The 12,019-nt window shown below is 40.3% G+C and overlaps 1 protein-coding gene across 1 annotated transcript in view; it reads right to left on the reverse strand.

Moving 5' to 3' along the window:
* Positions 1–12,019, reverse strand: part of LOC102779017 (thrombospondin type-1 domain-containing protein 7A) — a 149,337-nt gene that overhangs the window by 46,858 nt on the left and 90,460 nt on the right. Inside the window, exons 8-11 of the mRNA XM_087834913.1 lie at positions 11,771–12,011; positions 7,969–8,084; positions 4,449–4,581; positions 2,294–2,397 (exon numbers count right to left, since the gene is read on the reverse strand). Of these exons, the coding sequence (XP_087691039.1) occupies positions 2,294–2,397; positions 4,449–4,581; positions 7,969–8,084; positions 11,771–12,011 (594 nt within the window). The remainder of the gene's footprint in view (positions 1–2,293; positions 2,398–4,448; positions 4,582–7,968; positions 8,085–11,770; positions 12,012–12,019) is intronic.

Below are 12,019 nucleotides of genomic sequence, written 5' to 3' on the forward strand. Positions count from 1 at the left end.
GCAGGATGCTGTAAACGGACCAAACTTCAGTCAGGAGAACAACTGAGAAAATCCATCCACAATACGAGGTTAGTCATTAATACACTACAACAACATGGGAATAGAGCAGCTGCAGAGAATTCAACATTAATGAATCAATGGTACAGAAGTGGAGGAAGCAAGAAGAATGAGTTGAGGAAAGTTTGACTTATTTGACTGTTTTGTTTCGCTTAGTGCGCCTTATAATCCGATGCACCTTATGGTCTGAAAAATACGGTACAATAAAAGTTTAATGAAAATACTATTTTCTTAATTTTTGTGAATGAATGAAAGAATTTCATGCAAAAAAAGTTCTACATGTTTTACTTTACATTATTTTATTGTGACCTGTTTAATATTATATACTATTCAAAAGTTATCACTAGTTGTCTCTGGCAGGTGAGAATTGCTTACATTTTTTCATATTTCATTTACCCAATAGTTCAATTCTGTCTCAAATTACACATCGTGATTCACTTTGATTGTTTAAAGAAACAAAAAAGCCAATGAAAATGTTAAATGTTAAAACATTGCCTCAGACTTTAGGCCTGGACCAAATTGCAAACGAAAAACAAGTATCTTGAAAAGTATTTGATATGTGAAGCTAATTATATATGTCAGGTGGGGGGGTTGAGATGACAGAGCAAATGACCCAGACTTGAGGTGGCTGTAGCTCAGGAGGTAAAGCAGGCCATCTACTGATTGGAAGGTTGGTGGTTTGATCTCTGGCTCTCCCACTCTGCATGTCAAAAATCCTTGGGCAAGATACTAACCCCCACTCACTCTCCGATGCATCCATCAAGTATGGATGTTAGTTAATTAATTAGAAAGCACTGAAAGGCATAGAAAACAGTGCATGGGTGAATGCGGAGTCTTGTATAAAGTGCTTTGAGTGCTCTAGGAGAGTAGAAAAGCGCTATATAAGAATCAGTCCATTCACTATGGTGTTATTTTTGTGCCACTATTCTGAGCGCACATAAAAAAAAAAATTGCAGGTGCAAGTGTTGGATTTTGAGAAGAAATGTATTTTGAGCGAAGAAAAGCTAAATTTAAGTGAACAAAATTGCAAAAAATGTATTTCAGTGTTTGCTATTATCCACACACACACACACAACAGCAGCCCCTCTCGTTCAGTTTTTGCGCTTGCTTGCAATGTGTTGCTCGCGCTCTCAACATTTCTGCCTGTGCGCGTTCAACTCTTTCTGTACACCGTTATATTTGTGTCACAAAACCAACCAATCACAGACTTGGATGCAAAAAAAATCTGATTAGCTGTTTTGGTCTCCAATCAGCTCAAAATGACGAAATGCAATATCCCAGAATGCATTTCGTCCAAAACTCAAACGAGGTAGTGGCGGAGGAACGCGGTCGTGCATTTTAAACACCGGTAAGCTAACGCTAGTCTGGTGACAATTAAGTGAAGTTACTGGTTACATTTATTGAATATTGTTGTTTTTTTTCACTAAGGCCGAATGTTAAATTAACATTTCAAGAGTTGAGTGAGTGATTTGATTTCAGTTTTGTTCGTTTTGGATCTTTTGTTACTCTGATTAAATGCCAAAACGGCCTATGGGAGTTTTGAATTGTCTTAAATTTCTTTTAGAATATTGAAACTTGTTCCTAGAATTAAATCTGTTTTGTAAATATTTAATTAACCTTGGATAATGTTTATTAGCGTTATTGCTAATTTACTTTACTTTGATGGGACCCATGTGAATGGTTTTCTATATTATTTTGAATGAATATCATTATAAGAATTAGATGTTGTAATTTGTTTGGTTATTGGTTAATTAATGATTTGACTTTGTTATTTATGGATTTATTTGTTTTATCATGACAGTAGAACGCTGTTTCAATTTAATCTTGAATGATAATTTATGTTTTTTGACCTTGTTTTGGTTAGGTTATACTCCCGCCATCAAAGCCCTGGTCAGCCCATTATTTTTGTGTGTGATACATATGCATATATTTATTTTGTTGTACATCTGTATACATTCCTCAATACCATAATATATATATATATATATATATATATATATATATATATATATATATATATATATATATATATATATATATATATTGAGCTCTATTTCTTTTTCCTGTGTTTTATTCACACACTCAGGCTCCACAGTCGAAACACTTCTGATTAGCTCATTATCTGTGAAGCTGCAGCCAGGCGCTCTGGTCCCTTACCGCGTTACTCTGTGTGTGTGTGTGTGTGTGTGTGTGTGTGTGTGTGTGCGTGTGTGTGTGTGTGTGAGATTGTCCTCACCTCGAACCTGCAGACCTAGCCCACAGAGCTCCTGATTCCCAGGACTGCCCTCCCGAACAGACCATGGAACCAATTGACATCTTCGCCACTTATGAGTTTTCCATCTGCCAAAAAACACATTATAAGAGGAGTCTTGAATGAAAATTGAACTGGTCTACTTTGTTCATATTTGGCCATCACAAGAAAACATCATATTCAGCACTGATTATTAGTTTTTGGCAGGTACTGAGTGAAAAAAGTCCCCCCACTTTTTTTTTAACTTGTGAAGGAGCTTGTTTATTATAAACATGAAGTTAGGATTAACAAACTTTATTAGACTGGTTTTAAATATATTGTATTATCAGATAATACGTGTTATCAGATTAATATGATTAATCTATATTAATGGGCTACATACCGCGAGCCTTTACGGTGGCAGTAAATAATCCATAACTTAAAAAGCCATCGGGTGGCTCAGCTGCACCAATCTCCAACTTTCCTTTCATCTCAAAATTTCATAAAAGAATAGTATTGAACCAGTTAACTGCTCACCTGCAGAGGAACAGTTTATGTGAAGCGTTTCAGTCAGAATTCATAACTGTACAGAAACAGCTTTAGTGATCTTCTTGTAGCCTCAGTGGATTAATTTCTGTGATTGTTCAATATCATTCAAAGGCACAGCATATATTTTCATTGCTTTGCAGACGATAATCACCTTTTAATTAATATGTGTGTGTTATCCCTGTGTTCATAATATAGTTCAACTGTAGGAGTGTCTTAAAGATATAATGACCTCTAGGTTTTTGTACTGGATCATAAAAATGAGAAACATCAGGACAGACACTTGCTGGCATTACCTTGACCTTCTGCAGAACTGTAAGGCAGCGGTCCCCAACCCCCGGGCCTCAGACCGGTAGCGATCCGTGAGTCGTTTGGTACCGCGCCGTAAGAGTTGAGGCTCAGGTGTGAAATGTATGGTTTTCAGGGTTTTTATCGGTTTTCAGCGTTATTTTGTTATCGTTTTTATCGTTAACTCAGTTTTCCTGGGTCTTTTCACGTGTGTTATGAATAAATCTTCTTTTTTTCGGTACCAGTACTAGTTTTATTTTGTTGTATTTATCCGCGACACCTTAAAGGCCGGTCCATGAAAATATTGTCGGGCATAAACCGGTCCGTGGCGCAAAAAAGGTTGGAGACCGCTGCTGTAAGCAATGCTGGAGTCGATTCTGACATTATATTTATATAATGTAAATAATATTTTGGCTTTATGCTGCTAAACTATTATTCATTGCTTCTGCAACACTGACAATAAAAATGAGCTCATCTTATGCTCGACTGTTTCTAATTTTAGATTCTAATTTTGGAGATATTGCACTCGTCGTTGCAGAGTATCTGTAAAATTAGAATCATCTTTTCTCAGAGTTATACTGAAAAACTAGTTCATGCATTTATTGTTTTATTATTATTATCAGGATTTCCTAAAAACTGCCTGGAAATCCTTCAGTTGATCCAAAATGATGCAGCGAGTGTGCTGACAGGGACTAAAGGTCTCAAATAATCAGGCCCCATCCTATCTTTATGAACTCATATCACCCCAATAGAGCACTTTTCTCGCAGACCACAGGCTCGCTTGTGGTTCCTGGGATATTTAAAAGCAAAGCAGGAGGCAGAGCCTTCAGCTTACTGTAGAACCAGCTCAAGATGCACTGAGCATTTCTTCTTTGCGAACCCTTTTCTTTAATTAACAAATATTTGTAATATGTAGTCTGGATTTTCACAATGAGTCCTTTGTCTCGTCTCCCTCCGCTCACCCCCAACCAGACACAGTAGTCGTCTGCCTTTTCCTGAGCCATGTTCATTCCGGTTGTTCATGTTAAGAATGGCTTTTTCACACACATTTTAACATAACATTAGTACTGATACAAAAGTGCTTCTCTTCTGACACTGAGTGAAAAAACACACGTGTAAAACCATTCCTGTTTGGGGCTTTCTCATTGTTGCCCCTTTAATGCAGTTACCAAATCAACATCCCAGATGTTTAACTGACTTGATGCTATTCTCTGATCTAAAAAGTATTCCTTATATTTTTGTGTCTGAGCGGTGTATAATGATTTAAACTATATTAATAGCATTTAACGTCATGCATGAATGCGTATTTACTGAACAGGACCCATACCTGTATCCCTCACAGACAGAGGGAGTCTCACAGTCTCTTTCCTGGGTCAGTACCTCAGGGCAGTCCTGTCCTCCGTTAGCTGGCAACTGGATGATGAGCCGTTTCCTGTATTGCTTCTTTTTAGTGTTACCGCCTAAGGGAAACCACAAGAGAACACACTGATCCGTTAAACGGAAGTTTCCAAAATGCCCTGAATCTTTAAAGCTGTTTTTTAAAGATAGGATGTATTTATTATTAGCCTAGCTAGCATACTCACCCTGTACAAGAAGACAGCATTTCACGGAGAGGCTAATATAATTGAGTGAAATCTCAAATGTCATCTCCATTATCTGCTCTATGGTATCCAATACAACAGTTAGAGATAATTGACTTTACAGGAAGTCCACTTCTAGCAGGATTACTATATCAGGTTAAAGCTTCCAGTGATTGAGTTTGGATAATTTATTAAGGATGAAAATGGTTTTGGGATGCATTGCAGCTGGACTATTACTTCTAAAAGTAAGCATCTTATAAGCCTAATGCACACTTCAACGTGACCGAAGGATCTGAGAATGTAACAAACAACAGCGATGTCTCTGCAATATTCACTCTATTAAAGCTTGTATAAGAGAGATGAAAGACACGTTGTAATTGTGTGCAGATAGAATAAAATAGAGTGACTCATTTGTTTGGCTTCTGGTTTTCCATATTTACATGGAAACGTGTTCCTTTATATTGTAGAGTCTTTACCTTGCAATATAAGGTAAAGACTCTTCAATATAAAGCACCTCGAGGGGACTGATGTTGTGATTTGATGCTTTATAAATAAAACTGAACTGAATTGAATTCAAGCAGCTGCTACATCAGAAGTGTCAGCCCTCACTATAGCTATACAATCCTTTTTCATCATACCTTAGCTTAAAAAAACAAACACAACAATAACTGGACCGTCAAACTTCTTCTCCCACATTGCTTGCCATCTCCACTAGGTAACCTCCTTGGGGATCTAACCCTGGGAACCTTTGTTGGAAACACTGCATTTCCATGGCATTTATGAAACATGTCACAACAGTCACAAGAGAACTGGGATATCTGATATTCCTTTTCAGTGAAGAGGCTGCTGCTATTATTTATCTGCTACAGCTAAAATAATGATTTGCATTAGGGATGCACCGATACCGATACTGGTATCGGGTATCGGGACCGATACTGTAAAATGTGGTATCGGTTAACTCGTAAAAGTTAACCGATACCACGAACCGATACTAACTTATTTCATTAATCAGAGGGTGGATTGTCATTTTTGTTGTAGTTTTTTAGATTGGCCACTAGGGGGACATCCCGCGCTAAACAGGCACAGGGTTAGGCGAGTGAGACTGGCAGCTCCAGATAAAAAAGAGAAACTGGAGGCTGCTGTAGCTAGGCTAAACAAAATGTCAGCAGTGTGGACCGGAACAGCCAACTTTAACTCAGGTTTTGGAAAAGCGATGAAAAATGTCAAGAGAAAATCCACGGGCAGTTAAAATAACAGAGGCTCTGACTTATTTTATCGCTCTGGATGACCAGCCAATGCCGGTCGTGGAAAACATAGGATTGCACCGTCTTCTCAGCATACTCGAGCTGCGATATGAAATTCCCAGCCGCCCACACATCAGGGAGATAATGGTGCCAAAACTTTCTGAAGAGGTAAAGACAAGCAGTGTGTGCGCGATGTCAGTCCAATTAGTTAAACTGCAGGAATGTCTTAAAGACATAAAGACTTGGATGGCCACTAACTTTCTGCTTCTTAACTCAGATAAAACTGAGGTCATTGTACTCGGCGCTGAAAAGCTTAGAAATATGGTATCTAACCAGATTCTTACTCTGGATGGCATTACCTTGGCCTCCAGTAACACTGTGAGGAACCTTGGGGTCATTTTTGACCAGGATATGTCCTTCAACGCACATATTAAACAAATATGTAAGACTGCGTTCTTCCATTTGCGCAACATCTCTAAAATTAGAAACATCCTGTCTCAGAGTGACGCTGAAAAACTAGTTCATGCATTTATTACTTCCAGGCTGGACTACTGCAATTCATTATTATCAGGATGTCCAAAAAACCTCACTGAAAAGCCTTCAGTTAATCCAAAATGCTGCAGCAAGAGTATTGACAGGGACTAGAAAGAGAGAGCATATTTCTCCTGTTTTGGCTTCCCTTCATTGGCTTCCTGTTAAATCCAGAATTGAATTCAAAATCCTGCTCCTCACATACAAGGTCTTAAATAATCAGGCCCCATCTTATCTTAATGACCTTGTAGTAACATATCACCCTATTAGAGCACTTCGCTCCCGCTCTGCAGGCCTACTTGTTGTTCCTAGAGTATTTAAAAGTAGAATGGGAGGCAGAGCCTTCAGTTTTCAGGCCCCTCTTCTGTGGAACCAGCTTCCAGTTTGGATTCGGGAGACAGACACTATCTCTACTTTTAAGATTAGGCTTCAAACTTTCCTTTTTGCTAAAGCATATAGTTAGTGCTGGACCAGGTGACCCTGAATCCTCCCTTAGTTATGCTGCAATAGATGTAGGCTGCCGGGGGATTCCCATGATGCATTGAGTTTTTCCTTTCCAGTCACCTTTCTCACTCACTATGTATTAACAGACCTCTCTGTATTGAATCTTATCTGTTATTAACCTCTGTCTCTCTTCCACAGCATGTCTTTATCCTGTCTTCTTTCTCTCACCCCAACCGGTCGCAGCAGATGGCCGCCCCTCCCTGAGCCTGGTTCTGCCGGAGGTTTCTTCCTGTTAAAAGGGAGTTTTTCCTTCCCACTGTCGCCAAAGTGCTGCTCATAGGGGGTCATATGATTGTTGGGCTTTTCTCTGTATCTATGAAGCGCCTTGAGGCGACATTTGTTGTGATTTGGCGCTATATAAATAAAATTGAATTGAATTGAATTGGTTTAACGGCACAGTGGACTGATGATCCACTGGCAGATGGGGAGTTCGTTCGTCAATGCCAAATACTTTCGTTATTTTGTTTGTTTGTTTACAATATGGACACTCTGCAACAATTTAACAGTTTATTTTATTCTCAAACCTAATTTGTATTTATTTTATTCCAAACAGAAGTGTTTATTTATTATTCTGAAAGCTTGAGACAGTGCCAATAGTTCAGTGATATTTTGTTAAATTACAATGTGGAGACTCTGCAATAATTTAACAGAAGTGCTTATTTTTCACTTGAAATTTTTTTGTGGTCATTTTTATTAAGATTTTATTTTTTATCGGCAGAGAATAAATAAAACCTGTCTTCCAATTCTTGCATTTGTGTGTGTGTGTGTGTGTGTGTGGTAGAAGTATCGGTTTTTGTACTCGGTATCGGCAAGTACTCAGATCCAAGTATCGGTATCGTATCGGTTTGAAAAAATTGGTATCGTTGCATCCCTAATTTGCATATTTTCTGTGCTTTATTGTTGGGGTGACTGCTTTACACACACACATTCTAGCTGTTTGTGGCCTTTCTAACATTGTTAGAAGCATTAACGTGTGCATTGATTGTACCTGTCTGACACGTTGATGGACAGGGGCTCCAATCACTGTATGGGGTGACAATACAGTCTCTCTTGCATGGCAGCAAACAGGGCCTGACAGTGTCTGGACGAACGCTCTCTGGACACCTGAAAGTACATCACTGACATGTCACACACACACAGAGTACCCTTGAAAATCTGAAAGAGCCGCAGTGAACACACTGCACTGTAAAAACTAATTCCATGTTTCTAAAATGTCTACTTAAAATATTAATAAAGTTTGTGGATTAACATGACAAATGTAAAAATTTCCCCCTGATGATAACAGTTAATTGCGTATCGTTCCTGCAGAAGTCTCACACATGTCTCCTGAGCAATCCCAGCTCATTCTTCTTTGACGAATCTCCTCCAGATCTGATCGTCTTCTGGACCTCGGTCTTCAGTTCACAAACATTCAACAGGATTGAAATCATGACTTTGCGTCTCATCAGTAAAGTTCACTTTAGTCTTATGGAGGCAGCGCTTAAAATCTTTTGCTTCTTACCTCTACCAGTCTTATTCTGACGATACTTCTTACTCCACTGTGCTCTCTAAGAATCAAAACTTCTGTTTCTCAAGTCTAAACTGATTTTTTTTGGCGTGATGCTTTCTCAACAACAGTTTTTTGTGTATGTGTACATTGGAAGATAGAACAGAAATATTTCTTATTGCAGAGATGGGCATTAACGCGTAATCCGATTTACTTTTGCAAGTAACGAGTAAAGTAAGGGATTACTATTGAAAAAAGTAATTAGATTACTTACTTTCCCATAAGCATGCCTCGTTGCTGCGTTACTAAACTGTGATTTTGTTTGTGAGAGTGTCTCATGACCAGTGTTGGTCAAGTTACTTGAAAAAAGTAATCAGTAACTAATTACTGATTACTCCCCCCAAAAAGTAATCCCATTACTTTACTGATTACTTATTGTCAAAAGTAATTACTTATTTAGTTACTTAGTTACTTTTAAAAACACGATTTACAACCTGAATAGGTGATAAAGTGATAGATCTTTCAGCCCAATTCTACTTTTTCTACATAATCATCATACAAAATGTAATCAAATGGAAAAGTCCTTTTTTAAAACTTGTTTTATTAGTTTTAATCTTTTAACTTTATGCATCAAGCAAAAATTTAATTATATGCAACATTCTCTGACTGGAAGAAATTTGTTTAACATTTAAACCTATTTTCTGCACATTCCAGCACATAAAATAATTTGTTTTTGTGTGTGTTTACACTCACTCTTTCAAATAGATGCAAGTAAAACACAGCAGAAAATAAATAAAGTCAAAGACTAGCGGTCCTGTTGCTCTATTTTCACCTGTAAAGCAGGAGTGGGGTAGGCGGAGGTTTACCCTGGTGCAGGTGTGCCGCAGCGGTCAGTGGAAGAATCCGCGAGTTTCTCGGTGCTAGCTTGGACGTTTAGGGGTTTTTTTCGGTGTAAAAAGAAGTTTTCTTCCCACGCAAAACGGACAATAATGTTTTTGTCACTTTTTATGGAATCAAACTCAAAGTAAGGTCAGTACTTCCACGCTTTAAACGCTACACGCTCATACTCTCTGCACTCGATATATGATCCATTGTTGATCTGCACACAGCTGTTGCCACGAACATCGCACTCGCTTACGTCACTGTCATGAGACACTCTCGCAAAAAAAATCACGGTTTTTTTTCACGGTAAATCACGGTAAAAACACACAAAAATCACGGTAACGCGTTACAAGTAACGCGTTACTGCCCATCTCTGCTCATGACAGAGGAAGAAAACCTCTTTCTACAGTGAAAAATTAAATGTCAAATCTGAGCGAGCACCAAGTACGCTGCCACGGGAACGTTCACAGAGAAATCCCCGGATCCCGCCCACTGACATGACTGCTGCGGCACCAGGCAAACCTCCTCCTGCTCCACTCCTGCTAAACAGGTGAAAACAGATTTAAAAGCGACAGGACTTAGCACTGTTGAGTCTTTATTATTTATTCTTTGCAAATTTAGACGTAAAATGTCTTCAGGAAACTTCAGTCCTGTTCTTTTCAAGCTCCACTGACTACCAGGATCAGGATGACCGAGAACCAGACAAATGCTTAAAGGTCAAAGGTTATAGTCCAGGTCGTTGTTAATAAAAATTGCATCAAGTGCAATCAGATTGGCGCAATATTATAAAGAGAAAATCTAGACACATTATTTTTAGGTGCTTCCAGTACTTGTCAAGTTCCCTGACATTTCGTCAAAAGACGTTTGTGAGCACCAAACGAGTTAATTATGAATCCCATCACTGCTTCATTGAGCTTCCCCTGATCACCTCCTGTGTATTTAAGTCCTGTCTTCCTTTGTTCGTTGTCACGTCATCTGGTTTTCCTCCAAGTCTCGTCAGTCATCAGTCTCGTCACAGTTTTTGTAGTTTTCCAGTTTATGTTTTTCAGTTCGCACTCGCCCTGTTCGCCTTTCCTAGTGTTTGTTCATGACAATCAGCCATAATAAAGGCTCATTTTTTGTTGAAAACATGCAGTTGCGGAGGGCTTTCGCTTTGGTGGCCTCAGAATCTCATCTCTGCTTTTTGCAGATGATGTGGTTCTGTTGGCTTCATCAGGTGAGGGCCTCCAGCTCACACTGGGGCGGTTCGCAGCCGAGTGTGAAGCAGCGGGAATGAGGATCAGCACCTCCAAATCTGAGGCCATGGTTCTCAGCCGGAAAAGGGTGGAGTGCCCACTCCGGGTCGGGGATGAGTTCCTGCCCCAAGTGGAGGAGTTCAAGTATCTCGGGGTCTTGTTCGCGAGTGATGGGAGAAGGGAGCCGGAGATCGACAGACGGATTGGGGCTGCAGCTGCAGTAATGCGGACGCTGCACCGGTCCGTCGTGGTGAAGAGGGAGCTGAGTGTAAAAGCGAAGCTCTCAATTTACCGGTTGATTTACGTCCCTACCCTCACCTATGGCCACGAGCTGTGGGTAGTGACCGAAAGAACGAGATCGCGGATACAAGCGGCAGAAATGAGCTTCCTCCAAAGGGTGGCTGGCCTCTCCCTTAGAGATAGGGTGAGAGGTTCGGCCATCCGGGAGGGGCTCAGAGTAGAGCCGCTGCTGCTCCACATCGAAAGGAGCCAGCTGAGGTGGTTCGGGCATCTGACAAGGATGGCTCCTGGGCGCCTCCTGGGTGAGGTGTTCCAGGCATGTCCCACCGGGAGGAGGCCCGGGGCAGACCCAGGACACGCTGGAGAGATTATATCTCTCGACTGGCCTGGGAACGCCTTGGTGTTCCCCCGGATAAGCTGGAGGAGGTGGCTGGGAGAGGGAGGTCTGGGCCTCTCTGCTTAGGCTGCTGCCCCCGCGACCCGGCCTCAGATAAAGCGGATGAAGATGGATGGATGGATGGAACATGCAGTTCCTCTCTCAGCGTCTGCTTTTAGGTCCAGTTCACAAACACACCGGCGAACCCCGCCCTCACATCTATCTTTAAACATTGTCTGACATTGTTTGTTTTACATGTTGAACAATTTAGCCAGATTCATCTATCCATTTCATCTGGAGACAAATCAGAAAAGCATTTTTATTTAAAATATCAGTTCACACAGTTGCATTGATGTGTGTTGTTGTTATCACAAGTGACAGAACAGACAGTCAAAACATAAAAATAGGACAGAAGGTGAAAAAGTCCCAGAATAACTTTATATTGATAGATATTTTTGTTCAGTTTTTGTACTGGTAATGAACTGGGACAGTTTCATGCCCTTTCAACTTCACAAGACGTGCAATACAGTATTCGGTCATATGCCAAAATATGCTGATTAGGTTTTCTTACTTTTTGGGAGGAACCTGGCCCACATTCACCCGGACACAAATGACTTTGCGGGTTTGCATCCCCACAGAACAGGAGACATCATCTCCACGAGTACGGCCCACAGATGTGTTGGTTGATGGAATGAAAGAGTCCTCGATGCATTGTCCCCATGGACCAGTTTGCCAGTGGTAGACCGTACAGGGATGGTCATTGCACCTTCTCACCTCCTGCAGAGCACTGATGTTTGGACACTGGACTCCACCTGAGAAG

This window comes from Neolamprologus brichardi, chromosome 22 (genome assembly GCF_056152115.1).
Source record: "Neolamprologus brichardi isolate AB-2024 chromosome 22, ASM5615211v1, whole genome shotgun sequence".
Taxonomy (NCBI): domain Eukaryota; kingdom Metazoa; phylum Chordata; class Actinopteri; order Cichliformes; family Cichlidae; genus Neolamprologus; species Neolamprologus brichardi.